We start from the raw sequence: 15,421 nt of genomic DNA on the forward strand, positions 1-15,421 counted from the left end.
ATCTCTCTCCCTCTCCCTGTGACCTCTCTCCCTGTGATCTCTCTCTCTCCCCCTGTGGTATCTCACTCTTTCTGTGATCTCTTTCTCTCCCTGTGATCTCTCTCTCTCTCTCACTGTGATCTATCTCTCTCTCTCCCTGTGATCTCTCTCTCCCCCTGTGATTGATCTCTCTCTGTGATCTCGCTCTCTCCATGTGATCTTTCTCTCCCTGTGATCGATCTCTCTCTCCGTGAGATCTCTCTCTCTCCCTCTCTCACTGTGACCTCTCTCCCTGTGATCTCTCTCTCTCCCTGTGATCTCTCTCTCTCTCCCTGTGATCTCTCCCTCTCTCTGTGATCTCTCTTTCTCTGATCTCTCTCTCTCTGTGATCTCTCTCTCTCTCTCCGTGATCTCTCTCTCCCTGTGGTATCTCTCTCTCTCTCTCCCTGTGATCTCTCTCTCTCCCTGTGATCTCTCTCTCTGTGATCTCACTCTCCCTGTGATCTCACTCTCCCTGTGATCTCTCTCTCTCCCTCTGATTCCTCTCTCTCTCTGAGATCTCTCTCTCTCCCTGTGATCTCTTTCTCTCTCTCTCTGATCTCTCCCTCTCTCCCTGTGATCTTTCTGTCTCTCTCCGTGTGATCTCTCTCTCTCTCTCCCTCCCTGTGATCTCCCTGTCTCTCCCTGTGACCTCTCTCCCTGTGATCTCTCTCTCCCTGTGACCTCTCTACCTGTGATCTCTCTCTCCCTGTGACCTCTCTACCTGTGATCTCTCTCTCTCTCACTGTGATCTCTCTCTCTCTCCATGTGATCTCCCTCTCTCCCTGTGATCTCTCTCTCTCCCCCTGTGATCTCTCTCTCTCCATGAGATCTCTCTCCCTGTGATCTCTCTCTTTCTCACTGTGATCTCTCTCTTTCTCACTGTGATCTCTCTCTCTCCATGTGATCTCTCTCTTTCTCCCTGTGATCTCTCTCTCTCCCTATGATCTCTCTCCCTGTGATCTCTCTCTCTCCCCCTGTGATCTCTCTCTCTCTCCCTGTGATCTCTCTCTTTCTCCCTATGATTTCTCTCTCTCTCTCCATGTGATCTCTCTCTCTCTCCCTGTGATCTCTCTCTCTCCCTATGATTTCTCTCGCTCTCCCTGTGATCTCTCTCGCTCTCTCCCTGTGATCTCTCTCTCTCTCTCCCTTTGATCTCTCTCTCTTCCCCTGTGATCTCTCTCTCTCCCTGTGATCTCTCTCTCTCCCCCTGTGATCTCTCTCTCTCTCTCCCTGTGATCTCTCTCCCCATGTGATCTCTCTCTCTCCCCCTGTGATCTCTCTCTCCATGTGATCTCTCTGTCTCTCTCTCTATCTCCCTGTGATCTCTCTCTCTCTCCCTGTGATCTCTCTCTCTCTCCATGTGATCTTTCTCTCCCTGTGATTGATCTCTCTCTCCATAAGATCTCTCTCTCCCCCTGTGATCTCTCTCTCCATGTGATCTCTCTCTCCCCCTGTGATCTCTCTCTCTCTCCCTGTGATCTCTCTCTCCATGTGATCTCTCTCTCCCCCTGTGATCTCTCTCTCTCCATGAGATCTCTCTCTCTCCCTGTGATCTCTCTCTTTCTCACTGTGATCTCTCTCTTTCTCACTGTGATCTCTCTCTTTCTCCATGTGATCTCTCTTTCTCCCTGTGATCTCTCTCTCTCCCTATGATCTCTCTCCATGTGATTTCTCTCTCTCTCTCTCCCTGTGATCTATCTCTCTCCCTGTGATCTCTCTTTCCATGTGTTCGCTCCCTGTGGTCTCTCTCCATGTGATCTCTCTCTCTCTCTCTCCCTATGATTTCTCGCTCTCTCTCCATGTGATCTCTCTCTCCCTGCGATCTCTCTCCCCCCCTGTGATCTCTCTCTCTCCCTGTGATCTCTCTCTCTCTCCCTGTGATCTCTCTCCCTCTCCCTGTGGTATCTCACTCTTTCTGTGATCTATCTCTCTCCCTATGATCTCTCTCTCTGTGATCTCTCTCTCCATGTGATCTCTCCCTGTGGTCTCTCTCCATGTGATCTCTCTCTCCCTCTCCCTATGATTTCTCTGTCTCTCTCCATGTGATGTCTCTCTCTCTCCCTGTGATCTCTCTCTCTCTCCCTGTGATCTCTCTCTCTCCCCCTGTGATCTCTCTCTCTCTCCCTGTGATCTCTCTCTCTCCCTATGATTTCTCTCTCTCTCTCCATGTGATCTCTCTCTCTCCCTGTGATCTCTCGCTCTCCCTATGATTTCTCTCTCTCTCTCCTGTGATCTCTCTCGCTCTCTCCCTGTGATCTCTCTCTCTCCCTTTGATCTCTTTCTCTTCCCCTGTGATCTCTCTCTCTCTCCGTGTGATCTCTCTCTCTCCCCCTGTGATCTCTCTCTCCCTCTCCCTGTGATCTCTCTCTCCATGTGATCTCTCTCTCTCTCGCTGTGATCTCTCTCTCTCCATGTGATCTCTCTCTCTCCCTGTGATCTCTCTCGCTCTCTCCCTGTGATCTCTCTCGCTCTCTCCCTTTGATCTCTCTCTCTTCCCCTGTGATCTCTCTCTCTCCCTGTGATCTCTCTCTCTCCCCCTGTGATCTCTCTCTCCCTGTGATCTCTCTCTCTATCTCCCTGTGATCTCTCTCTCTCCCTGTGATCTTTCTCTCTCTCCATGTGATCTTTCTCTCCCTGTGATTGATCTCTCTCTCCATAAGATCTCTCTCTCCCCCTGTGATCTCTCTCTCCATGTGATCTCTCTCTCCCCCTGTGATCTCTCTCTCTCCATGAGATCTCTCCCCCTGTGATCTCTCTCTCTCTCCCTGTGATCTCTCTCTCTCTCTCCATGTGATCTCTCTCTCTCTCCCTGTGATCTCTCTCTCTCCCTATGATTTCTCTCTCTCTCCCTGTGATCTCTCTCGCTCTCTCCCTGTGATCTCTCTCTCTCTCCCTTTGATCTCTCTCTCTTCCCCTGTGATCTCTCTCTCTCCCTGTGATCTCTCTCTCTCCCCCTGTGATCTCTCTCTCTCTCTCCCTGTGATCTCTCTCGCTCTCTCCCTGTGATCTCTCTCTCTCTCTCCCTTTGATCTCTCTCTCTTCCCCTGTGATCTCTCTCTCTCCCTGTGATTTCTCTCTCTCTCCCTGTGATCTCTCTCGCTCTCTCCCTTTGATCTCTCTCTCTTCCCCTGTGATCTCTCTCTCTCCCTGTGATCTCTCTCTCTCTTCCCCTGTGATCTCTCTCTCTCCCCCTGTGATCTCTCTCTCCCTGTGATCTCTCTGTCTCTCTCTCTATCTCCCTGTGATCTCTCTCTCTCTCCCTGTGATCTCTCTCTCTCCATGTGATCTTTCTCTCCCTGTGATTGATCTCTCTCTCCATAAGATCTCTCTCTCTCCCTTTGATCTCTTTCTCTTCCCCTGTGATCTCTCTCTCTCTCCGTGTGATCTCTCTCTCTCCCCCTGTGATCTCTCTCTCCCTCTCCCTGTGATCTCTCTCTCCATGTGATCTCTCTCTCTCGCTGTGATCTCTCTCTCTCCATGTGATCTCTCTCTCTCCCTATGATCTCTCTCCATGTGATCTCTCTCTCTGTGATCTCTCTCTCCCCCTGTGATCTCTCTCTCTCTCCCCCTGTGATCTCTCTCTGTGATCTCTCTCTCCCCGTGATTTCTCTCTCTCTCCATGTGATCTCTCGCTCTCTCCCTGTGATCTCTTTCTCTCTCCCTGTGATCTCTTTCTTTCTCTACCTCTGTGATCTCTCTCTCTCTCCATGTGATCTCCCTCTCTCTGTGAACTCTCTCTCTCTCTGTGATCTCTCTCTCTCTCTCACCATGTGATCTCTCTCTCTCCCTGTGATCTCTCTCTCTCTCCCTATGATCTCTCTCCATGTGATCTCTCTCTCTGTGATCTCTCTCTCCCCCTGTGATTTCTCTCTAACCCCCTGCGATCTCTCTCTCTCCCTCTGTGATCTCTCTCTCTCTCGCTGTGATCTCTCTCCCTCTCCCTGTGAGCTCTCTCCCTGTGATCTCTCTCTCTCCCTGTGATCTCTCTCTCTCTCCCCCCCCTGTGATTTCTCTCTCTCTCCATGTGATCTCTCTCTCTCCCTGTGATCTCTCTCTCTCCCTGTGATCTCTTTCTCTCCCTACCTCTGTGATCTCTCTCTCTCCCTGTGATCTCTCTCTCTCCCTCTGATCTCTCTCTCCCCCTGTGATCTCTCTCACTCCATGTGATCTCTCTCTCTCCCTGTGATCTCTCTCCCTCTCCCTGTGATCTCTCTCTCTCTGTGATCTCTCACTCTCCCTGTGATCTCTCACTCTCCACCTGTGATCTCTCTCTCTCCCCCTGTGATCTCTCTCTCACTGTGATCTCATTCTCACTGTGATCTCTCTCTCCCTGTGATCTCTCTCTCTCTCCCTATGATCTCTCTCCATGTGATCTCTCTCTCCCCCTGTGATCTGTCTCTCCCCTGTGATCTCTCTCTCTCCCTGTGATCTCTCTCCCTCTCCCTGTGACCTCTCTCCCTGTGATCTCTCTCTCTCCCCCTGTGGTATCTCACTCTTTCTGTGATCTCTCTTTCTCTCCCTGTGATCTCTCTCTCTCTCTCACTGTGATCTATCTCTCTCTCTCCCTGTGATCTCTCTCTCCCCCTGTGATTGATCTCTCTCTGTGATCTCGCTCTCTCCATGTGATCTTTCTCTCCCTGTGATCGATCTCTCTCTCCGTGAGATCTCTCTCTCCCTCTCTCACTGTGACCTCTCTCCCTGTGATCTCTCTCTCTCCCTGTGATCTCTCTCTCTCTCCCTGTGATCTCTCCCTCTCTCTGTGATCTCTCTTTCTCTGATCTCTCTCTCTCTGTGATCTCTCTCTCTCTCCGTGATCTCTCTCTCCCTGTGGTATATCTCTCTCTCTCTCCCTGTGATCTCTCTCTCTCCCTGTGATCTCTCTCTCTGTGATCTCTCTCTCTCTGTGATCTCTCTCTCCCTGTGATCTCTCTCTCTCTCTCCGTGATCTCTCTCTCCCTGTGGTATCTCTCTCTCTCTCTCCCTGTGATCTCTCTCTCTCCCTGTGATCTCTCTCTCTGTGATCGCACTCTCCCTGTGATCTCACTCTCCCTGTGATCTCTCTCTCTCCCTCTGATTTCTCTCTCTCTCTGAGATCTCTCTCTCTCCCTGTGATCTCTTTCTCTCTCTCTCTGATCTCTCCCTCTCTCCCTGTGATCTTTCTGTCTCTCTCCGTGTGATCTCTCTCTCTCTCTCCCTCCCTGTGATCTCCCTGTCTCTCCCTGTGACCTCTCTCCCTGTGATCTCTCTCTCCCTGTGACCTCTCTACCTGTGATCTCTCTCTCCCTGTGACCTCTCTACCTGTGATCTCTCTCTCTCTCACTGTGATCTCTCTCTCTCTCCATGTGATCTCCCTCTCTCCCTGTGATCTCTCTCTCTCTCCCTGTGATCTCTCTCTCTCACTGTGATCTCTCTCTCTCTCTCCATGTGATCTCTCTCTCTCCATTTGATCTCTCTCTCTCTCCATGTGATCTCTCTCTCTCCCTGTGATCTCTCTCTCTCTACCTGTGATCTCTCTCTCTCCCTGTGATCTCTCTCTCTCCATGTGATCTCTCTCCATGTGATCTCTCGCTCTCCCTATGATCTCTCTCTCTCTGTGATCCCTCTCTCCCTGTGATCTATCTCTCTCTCTCCCTGTGATCTCTCTCTCTCCCTGTGATCTCTCTCTCTACCTGTGATCTCTCTCTCTCCATGTGATCTCTCTCCATGTGATCTCTCTCTCTCCCTATGAGCTCTCTCTCTCTGTGATCCCTCTCTCCCTGTGATCTATCTCTCTCTCTCCCTGTGATCTCTCTCTCTCCCTGTGATCTCTCTCTCTCCATGTGATCTCTCTCTCTCCCTGTGATCTCTCTCTCTCCCTGTGATCTCTCTCTCTCCATGTGATCTCTCTCTCTCTCCCTGTGATCTCTCTCTCTCTCTGTGATCCCTCTCTCCCTGTGATCTATCTCTCTCTCTCCCTGTGGTATCTCACTTTCTGTGATCTCTCTCTCCCTGTGATCTCTCTGTCTCTCCCTGTGATCTCTCTCTCTCTCTCCCTGTGATCTTTCTCTCTCTCCCTGTGAGCTCTCTCTCTCCCTATGATCTCTCTCTCTCTGTGATCCCTCTCTCCCTGTGATCTATCTCTCTCTCTCCCTGTGGTATCTCACTTTCTCTCTGTGATCTCTCTCTCCCTGTGATCTCTCTCCATGAGATCTCTCTCTCTCCCTGTGATCTCTCTCTCTCTCCATGTGATCTCTCTCTCTCTCTTCATGAGATCTCTCTCTCTCCCTGTGATCTCTCTCTCTCCATGAGATATCTCTCTCTCCCTGTGATCTCTCTCTCTCCATGAGATCTCTCTCTCTCTCCCTGTGATCTCTCTCTCTCTCTGTGATCTCTCTCTCTCCCTGTGATCTCTCTCTCTCCCTCCCCGAGATCTCTCTGTCTCTCCCTGTGACCTCTCTCCCTGTGATCTCTCTCTCTGTGATCTCTCTCTCTCTCTGATCTCTCTTTCTCTGATCTCTCTCTCCCTGTGATCTCTCTCTCTCTCCCTGTGATCTCTCTCTCCCTGTGATCTCACTCTCCCTGTGATCTCTCTCTCTCCCTGTGATCTCTCTCCCTGTGATCTCTCTCTCTCCCTGTGATCTCTCTCTCTCCCTGTGATCTCTCTCTCTCTCCCTGTGATCTCTCTCTCTCTGTGATCTCTCTTTCTCTGATCTCTCTCTCCCTGTGATCTCTCTCTCTCCCTCTCTCGCTGTGACCTCTCTCCCTGTGATCTCTCTCTCTCCATGTGATCTCTCTCTCTCCCTGTGATCTCTATCTCTCTGTGATCTCTCTTTCTCTGATCTCTCTCTCTGATCTCTCTCTCCCTGTGATCTCTCTCTCTCCCTCTGATTTCTCTCTCTCTGAGATCTCTCTCTCCCTGTGATTTTCTCTCTCTCCCTGTGATCTCTCTCTCTCTCTCTGTGATCTCTCTTTCTCTGATCTCTCTCTCCCTGTGATCTCTCTCTCTCCCTGTGATCTCTATCTCTCTGTGATCTCTCTTTCTCTGATCTCTCTCTCTGATCTCTCTCTCCCTGTGATCTCTCTCTCTCTCCCTGTGATCTCTCTCTCTCCCTGTGCTCTCTCTCTCCCTGTGATCTCTCTCTCCCTGTGATCTCACTCTCCCTGTGATCTCTCTCTCTCCCTGTGATCTCTCTCTCCCTGTGATCTCTCTCTCCCTGTGATCTCTCTCTCCCTGTGATCTCTCTCTCCCTCTGATTTCTCTCTCTCTGAGATCTCTCTCTCCCTGTGATCTCTCTCTCTCCCTCTGATTTCTCTCTCTCTGAGATCTCTCTCTCCCTGTGATCTCTCTCTCCCTGTGATCTCTCTCTCCCTGTGATCTCTCTCTCCCTGTGATCTCTCACTCTCCCTGTGATCTCTCTCTCCCTGTGATCTCTCTCTCCCTGTGATCTCTCTCTCTCCCTGTGATCTCTCCCTCTCCCTGTGGTCTCTCTCTCTCTCCCTGTGATCTCTCTCTCTCTGTGATCTCTCTTTCTCTGATCTCTCTCTCCCTGTGATCTCTCTCTCCCTCTCTCGCTGTGACCTCTCTCCCTGTGATCTCTCTCTCTCCCTGTGATCTCTCTCTCTCCCCGTGATCTCTCTCTCTGATCTCTCTCCCTGTGATCTCTCTCTCTCCCCGTGATCTCTCTCTCGCTGTGATCTCACTCTCCCTGTGATCTCTCTCTCTCCCTCTGATTTCTCTCTCTGAGATCTCTCTCTCCCTGTGATCTCTCTCTCCCTGTGATCTCTCTCTCCCTGTGATCTCTCTCTCTCCCTGTGATCTCTCCCTCTCGCTGTGATCTCTGTCTCTCTCCCTGTGATCTCTCTCTCTCCCTCTCTCACTGTGACCTCTCTCCCTGTGATCTCTATATCCCTGTGATCTCTCTCTCTCTCCCTTTGATCTCTCTCTCTCTCCCTGTGATCTCTCTCTCTCTCCCTGTGATCTCTCCCTCTCTCTGTGATCTCTCTTTCTCTGATCTCTCTCTCCCTGTGATTTCTCTCTCTCTCTGTGATCTCTCTCTCCCTCTCTCTCACTGTGACCTCTCTCCCTGTGATCTCTCTCTCTCCCTGTGATATCTCTCTCTCTCCCTGTGATCTCTCCCTCTCTCTGTGATCTCCCTTTCTCTGATCTCTCTCTCTCTGTGATCTCTCTCTCCCTGTGATCTCTCTCTCTCCCTGTGATCTCTCCCTCTCTCTGTGATCTCTCTTTCTCTGATCTCTCTCTCTCTGTGATCTCTCTCTCCACGCGATCTCTCTCTCTCCCTGTGATCTCTCTCTCTGTGATCTCACTCTCCCTGTGATCTCACTCTCCCTGTGATCTCTCTCCCTCCCTGTGATCTCTCTCTCTCCCTCTGATTTCTCTCTCTCTCTGAGATCTCTCTCTCTCCCTGTGATCTCTTTCTCTCTCTCTCTGATCTCTCCCTCTCTCCCTGTGATCTTTCTGTCTCTCTCCGTGTGATCTCTCTCTCTCTCCCTCCCTGTGATCTCCCTGTCTCTCCCTGTGACCTCTCTCCCTGTGATCTCTCTCTCCCTGTGACCTCTCTACCTGTGATCTCTCTCTCTCTCACTGTGATCTCTCTCTCTCCATGTGATCTTTCTCTCTCCCTGTGATCTCTCTCTCTCTCCCTGTGATCTCTCTCTCTCTCACTGTGATCTCTCTCTCTCTCACTGTGATCTCTCTCTCTCTCTCCATGTGATCTCTCTCTCTCCATGTGATCTCTCTCTCTCTCCATGTGATCTCTCTCTCTCCCTGTGATCTCTCTCTCTCTACCTGTGATCTCTCTCTCTCCATGTGATCTCTCTCTCTCTCCCTATGATCTCTCTCTCTCTGTGATCCCTCTCTCCCTGTGATCTATCTCTCTCTCCCTGTGATCTCTCTCTCTCCATGTGATCTCTCTCCCTGTGATCTCTCTCTCTCTCCCTATGATCTCTCTCTCTCTCTGTGATTCCTCTCTCCCTGTGATCTATCTCTCTCTCTCCCTGTGGTATCTCACTTTCTGTGATCTCTCTCTCCCTGTGATCTCTCTGTCTCTCCCTGTGATCTCTCTCTCTCTCTCCCTGTGATCTTTCTCTCTCTCTCTGTGAGCTCTCTCTCTCCCTATGATCTCTCTCTCTCTGTGATCCCTCTCTCCCTGTGATCTATCTCTCTCTCTCCCTGTGGTATCTCACTTTCTCTCTGTGATCTCTCTCTCCCTGTGATCTCTCTCCATGAGATCTCTCTCTCTCACTGTGATCTCTCTCTCTCTCCATGTGATCTCTCTCTCTCTCTTCATGAGATCTCTCTCTCTCCCTGTGATCTCTCTCTCTCCATGAGATCTCTCTCTCTACCTGTGATCTCTCTCTCTCCATGAGATCTCTCTCTCTCCCTGTGATCTCTCTCTCTGTGTGATCTCTCTCTCTCCCTGTGATCTCTCTCTCTCCCTCCCCGAGATCTCTCTCTCTCTCCCTGTGATCTCTCTCTCTGTGATCTCTCTCTCTCTCTGATCTCTCTTAGTCTGATCTCTCTCTCCCTGTGATCTCTCTCTCCATGTGATCTCTCTCTCTCCCTGTTATCTCTCCCTGTGATCTCTCTCACTCTCTGTGATCTCTCTCTCTCTCCCTGTGATCTCTCTCTCTCCCTGTGATCTCTCTCTCTCCCTGTGATCTCTCTCTCTCCCTGTGATCTCTCTCTCTCTCTCCCTGTGATCTCTCTCTCTCTCTCTCTCCCCCTGTCATCTCTCTCTCTCTCCCCCTGTGATCTCTCTCTCTCTGATCTCACCCTATCTCTCTCTCCCTGTGATCTCTCTCTCTCTCTCTCTCTCTCTCCCTGTGATCTCTCTCTCCCCCTGTGATCTCTCTCTCTCCCCCCCTGTGATCTCTCTCTCTCTCTCCCCCTGTGATCTCTCTCTCCCTCTGATCTCTCTCTATCTCTCTCTCCCTGTGATCTCTCTATCTCTCTCCCCGTGATCTCTCTCTCTCTCTCTCCCTGTGATCTCTCTATCTCTCTCCCCCTGTGATCTCTCTCTCTCTGATCTCTCTCTCGCTCCCCCTGTGATCTCTCTCTCTCCCTCTGATCTCTCTCTATCTCTCTCCCTCTGATCTCTCTCCTCTCTCTCCCTGTGATCTCTCTCTCTCTCCCTGTGATCTCTCTCTATCTCTCTCTCTCCCTCTGATCTCTCTCCTCTCTCTCCCTGTGATCTCTCTCTCTCTCCCTGTGATCTCTCTCTCTCCCTGTGATCTCTCTCTCTCTATCTCTCTCTCTCTCTCTCTCCCTGTGATCTCTCTCTCTCTATCTCTCTCTCTCTCCCTGTGATCTCTCTCTCTCCCTCTGATCTCTCTCCTCTCTCTCCCTGTGATCTCTCTCTCTCTATCTCTCTCTCTCCCTGTGATCTCTCTCTCTCTCCCTGTGATCTCTCTCTCTCCCTGTGATCTCTCCTCTCTCTCGCTGTGATCTCTCTCTCTCCCTGTGATCTCTCTCTCTCTCCCTGTGATCTCTCTCTCTCCCTCTGATCTCTCTCCTCTCTCTCCCTGTGATCTCTCTCTCCTCTCTCCCCCTGTGATCTATCTCTCTCTCTCTCCCCCTGTGATCTCTCTCTCTCTCCCTCTGATCTCTCTCTATCTCTCTCTCCCTGTAATCTCTCTCTCCCCCTGTGATCTCTCTCTCTCTCCCTGTGATCTCTCTCTATCTCTCTCTCCCTCTAATCTCTCTCCCTGTGATCTCTCTCTATCTCTCTCTCTCCCTGTGATCTCTCTCCTCTCTCTCCTCTCTCTCCCTGTGATCTCTCTCTCTCCCTGTGATCTCTCTCTCTCTCCCTCTGATCTCTCTCCTCTCTCTCCCTGTGATCTCTCTCTCTCCCTGTGATCTCTCTCTCTATCTCTCTCTCCCTCTGATCTCTCTCCTCTCTCTCCTCTCTCCCTGTGATCTCTCTCTCTCCCTGTGATCTCTCTCCCTCTCTCTCTGATCTCTCTCTCTCCCTGTGATCTCTCTCTCTCTCTCCATGTGATCTCTCTCTCTCTCTCCCTCTGATCTCTCTCTATCTCTCTCTCCCTGTGATCTCTCTCTCTCTCTCCCTGTGATCTCTCTCTCTCCCTGTGATCTCTCTCTCCCTGTGATCTCTATCTCTCTCTCCCTGTGATCTCCCTCTCTCCCTCTCTGATCTCTCTCTCTCTCTCTCCCCCTGTGATCTCTCTCTCTCTGATCTCTCTCTCTCTCTCTCCCCCTGTGATCTCTCTCTCTCTCCCTCTGATCTCTCTCTATCTCTCTCTCCCTGTAATCTCTCTCTCCCCCTGTGATCTCTCTCTCTCTCCCTGTGATCTCTCTCTATCTCTCTCTCCCTCTAATCTCTCTCCCTGTGATCTCTCTCTATCTCTCTCTCTCCCTGTGATCTCTCTCCTCTCTCTCCTCTCTCTTCCTGTGATCTCTCTCTCTCCCTGTGATCTCTCTCTCTCTCCCTCTGATCTCTCTCCTCTCTCTCCCTGTGATCTCTCTCTCTCCCTGTGATCTCTCTCTCTATCTCTCTCTCCCTCTGATCTCTCTCCTCTCTCTCCTCTCTCCCTGTGATCTCTCTCTCTCCCTGTGATCTCTCTCCCTCTCTCTCTGATCTCTCTCTCTCTCTCCCTGTGATCTCTCTCTCTCTCTCCATGTGATCTCTCTCTCTCTGATCTCTCTCTCTCCCTGTGATCTCTCTCTCTCTCCCCCTGTGATCTCTCTCTCTCTCTCCCTCTGATCTCTCTCTATCTCTCTCTCCCTGTGATCTCTCTCTCTCTCTCCCTGTGATCTCTCTCTCTCCCTGTGATCTCTCTCTCCCTGTGATCTCTATCTCTCTCTCCCTGTGATCTCCCTCTCTCCCTCTCTGATCTCTCTCTCTCTCTCCCCCTGTGATCTCTCTCTCTCTGATCTCTCTCTATCTCTCTCTCCCTGTGATCTCTCTCTCTCTCTCTCCCCCTGTGATCTCTCTCTCCCCCTGTGATCTCTCTCCCTGTGATCTCACTCTCCCTGTGATCTCTCTCTCTCCCTCTGATTTCTCTCTCTGAGATCTCTCTCTCCCTGTGATCTCTCTCTCCCTGTGATCTCTCTCTCCCTGTGATCTCTCTCTCCCTGTGATCTCTCTCTCTCCCTGTGATCTCTCTCTCCCTGTGATCTCTCTCTCCCTGTGATCTCTCTCTCCCTGTGATCTCTCTCTCTCCCTCTGATTTCTCTCTCTCCCTGTGATCTCTCTCTCTCCCTCTGATTTCTCTCTCTCTGAGATCTCTCTCTCCCTGTGATCTCTCTCTCCCTGTGATCTCTCTCTCCCTGTGATCTCTCTCTCCCTGTGATCTCTCTCTCTCCCTGTGATCTCTCCCTCTCTCTGTGGTCTCTCTCTCTCTCCCTGTGATCTCTCTCTCTCTGTGATCTCTCTTTCTCTGATCTCTCTCTGCCTGTGATCTCTGTCTCTCTCCCTGTGATCTCTCTCTCTCCCTCTCTCACTGTGACCTCTCTCCCTGTGATCTCTCTATCCCTGTGATCTCTCTCTCTCTCCCTGTGATCTCTCTCTCTCTCCCTGTGATCTCTCCCTCTCTCTGTGATCTCTCTTTCTCTGATCTCTCTCTCTCTGTGATCTCTCTCTCCCTGTGATCTCTCTCTCTCCCTCTCTCACTGTGACCTCTCTCCCTGTGATCTCTCTCTCTCCCTGTGATCTCTCTCTCTCCCTGTGATCTCTCCCTCTCTCTGTGATCTCTCTTTCTCTGATCTCTCTCTCTCTGTGATCTCTCTCTCCCTGTGATCTCTCTCTCTCTCTCCGTGATCTCTCTCTCCCTGTGGTATCTCTCACTCTCTCTCCCTGTGATCACTCGCTCTCCCTATCCACGCGATCTCTCTCTCTCCCTGTGATCTCTCTCTCTCCCTGTGATCTCTCTCTCTCCCTCTGATTTCTCTCTCTCTCTGAGATCTCTCTCTCTCCCTGTGATCTCTTTCTCTCTCTCTCTGATCTCTCCCTCTCTCCCTGTGATCTTTCTGTCTCTCTCCGTGTGATCTCTCTCTCTCTCCCTCCCTGTGATCTCCCTGTCTCTCCCTGTGATCTCTCTCTCCCTGTGACCTCTCTACCTGTGATCTCTCTCTCTCTCACTGTGATCTCTCTCTCTCCATGTGATCTCTCTCTCTCCCTGTGATCTCTCTCTCTCTCCCTGTGATCTCTCTCTCTCTCACTGTGATCTCTCTCTCTCTCTCCATGTGATCTCTCTCTCTCCATGTGATCTCTCTCTCTCTCCATGTGATCTCTCTCTCTACCTGTGATCTCTCTCTCCATGTGATCTCTCTCCATGTGATCTCTCTCTCTCCCTATGATCTCTCTCTCTCTGTGATCCCTCTCTCCCTGTGATCTATCTCTCTCTCTCCCTGTGATCTCTCTCTCTCCCTGTGATCTCTCTCTCTCTCCATGTGATCTCTCTCTCTCTCCCTGTGATCTTTCTCTCTCTCCCTGTGATCTCTCTCTCTCTCCCTATGATCTCTCTCTCTCTCTGTGATCCCTCTCTCCCTGTGATCTATCTCTCTCTCTCCCTGTGGTATCTCACTTTCTGTGATCTCTCTCTCCCTGTGATCTCTCTGTCTCTCCCTGTGATCTCTCTCTCTCTCCCTGTGATCTTTCTCTCTCTCCCTGTGAGCTCTCTCTCTCCCTATGATCTCTCTCTCTCTGTGATCCATCTCTCCCTGTGATCTATCTCTCTCTCTCCCTGTGGTATCTCACTTTCTCTCTGTGATCTCTCTCTCCCTGTGATCTCTCTCCATGAGATCTCTCTCTCTCCCTGTGATCTCTCTCTCTCCATGTGATCTCTCTCTCTCTCTTCATGAGATATCTCTCTCTCCCTGTGATCTCTCTCTCTCCATGAGATCTCTCTCTCTCCCTGTGGTATCTCACTTTCTCTCTGTGATCTCTCTCTCCCTGTGATCTCTCTCCATGAGATCTCTCTCTCTCCCTGTGATCTCTCTCTCTCCATGTGATCTCTCTCTCTCTCTTCATGAGATCTCTCTCTCTCCCTGTGATCTCTCTCTCTCCATGAGATCTCTCTCTCTCCCTGTGATCTCTCTCTCTCTCCATGAGATCTCTCTCTCTCTCCCTGTGATCTCTCTCTCTCTGTGATCTCTCTCTCTCCCTGTGATCTCTCTCTCTCCCTCCCCGAGATCTCTCTCTCTCTCCCTGTGATCTCTCTCTCTGTGATCTCTCTCTCTCTCTGATCTCTCTTTCTCTGATCTCTCTCTCCCTGTGATCTCTCTCTCTCCATGTGATCTCTCTCTCTCTCTGTTATCTCTCCCTGTGATCTCTTTCACTCTCTGTGATCTCTCTCTCTCTCCCTGTGATCTCTCTCTCTCCCTGCGATCTCTCTCTCTCCCTGTGATCTCTCTCTCTCCCTGTGATCTCTCTCTCTCTCTCCCTGTGATCTCTCTCTCTCCCCCTCTGATCTCTCTCTCTCTCTCTCCCCCTGTCATCTCTCTCTCTCTCTCCCCCTGTGATCTCTCTCTCCCTCTGATCTCTCTCTATCTCTCTCTCCCTGTGATCTCTCTATCTCTCTCCCCCTGTGATCTCTCTCTCTCTCTCTCCCCCTGTCATCTCTCTCTCTCTCTCTCTCCCTGTGATCGCTCTCTCTCTGTGATCTCTCTTTCTCTGATCTCTCTCTCCCTGTGATCTCTGTCTCTCTCCCTGTGATCTCTCTCTCTCCCTCTCTCACTGTGACCTCTCTCCCTGTGATCTCTCTATCCCTGTGATCTCTCTCTCTCTCCCTGTGATCTCTCTCTCTCTCCCTGTGATCTCTCCCTCTCTCTGTGATCTCTCTTTCTCTGATCTCTCTCTCTCTGTGATCTCTCTCTCCCTGTGATCTCTCTCTCTCCCTCTCTCACTGTGACCTCTCTCCCTGTGATCTCTCTCTCTCCCTGTGATCTCTCTCTCTCTCCCTGTGATCTCTCCCTCTCTCTGTGATCTCTCTTTCTCTGATCTCTCTCTCTCTGTGATCTCTCTCTCCCTGTGATCTCTCTCTCTCTCTCCGTGATCTCTCTCTCCCTGTGGTATCTCTCTCTCTCTCTCCCTGTGATCACTCGCTCTCCCTATCCACGCGATCTCTCTCTCTCCCTGTGATCTCTCTCTCTCCCTGTGATCTCTCTCTCTCCCTCTGATTTCTCTCTCTCTCTGAGATCTCTCTCTCTCCCTGTGATCTCTTTCTCTCTCTCTCTGATCTCTCCCTCTCTCCCTGTGATCTTTCTGTCTCTCTCCGTGTGATCTCTCTCTCTCTCCCTCCCTGTGATCTCCCTGTCTCTCCCTGTGATCTCTCTCTCCCTGTGACCTCTCTACCTGTGATCTCTCTCTCTCTCACTGTGATCTCTCTCTCTCCATGTGATCTCTCTCTCTCCCTGTGATCTCTCTCTCTCTCACTGTGATCT

General features: G+C 50.9%; 1 protein-coding gene across 1 annotated transcript; it reads right to left on the reverse strand.

The window, feature by feature from the left end:
• Window positions 1-505: 505 nt before the first annotated feature.
• LOC137308210 (nuclear speckle splicing regulatory protein 1-like) lies at window positions 506-10,054 on the reverse strand (the record flags this gene model as incomplete). Its single annotated transcript, XM_067977059.1, has 3 exons — window positions 506-568; window positions 6,849-7,073; window positions 9,989-10,054. Coding segments are annotated over 3 exons (354 nt in total), but the record flags the coding sequence as incomplete, so codon positions are not given.
• Window positions 10,055-15,421: the final 5,367 nt, after the last annotated feature.

The sequence above is a fragment of the Heptranchias perlo genome, unplaced genomic scaffold (assembly GCF_035084215.1).
Source record: "Heptranchias perlo isolate sHepPer1 unplaced genomic scaffold, sHepPer1.hap1 HAP1_SCAFFOLD_1224, whole genome shotgun sequence".
In the NCBI taxonomy this organism is placed as follows: domain Eukaryota; kingdom Metazoa; phylum Chordata; class Chondrichthyes; order Hexanchiformes; family Hexanchidae; genus Heptranchias; species Heptranchias perlo.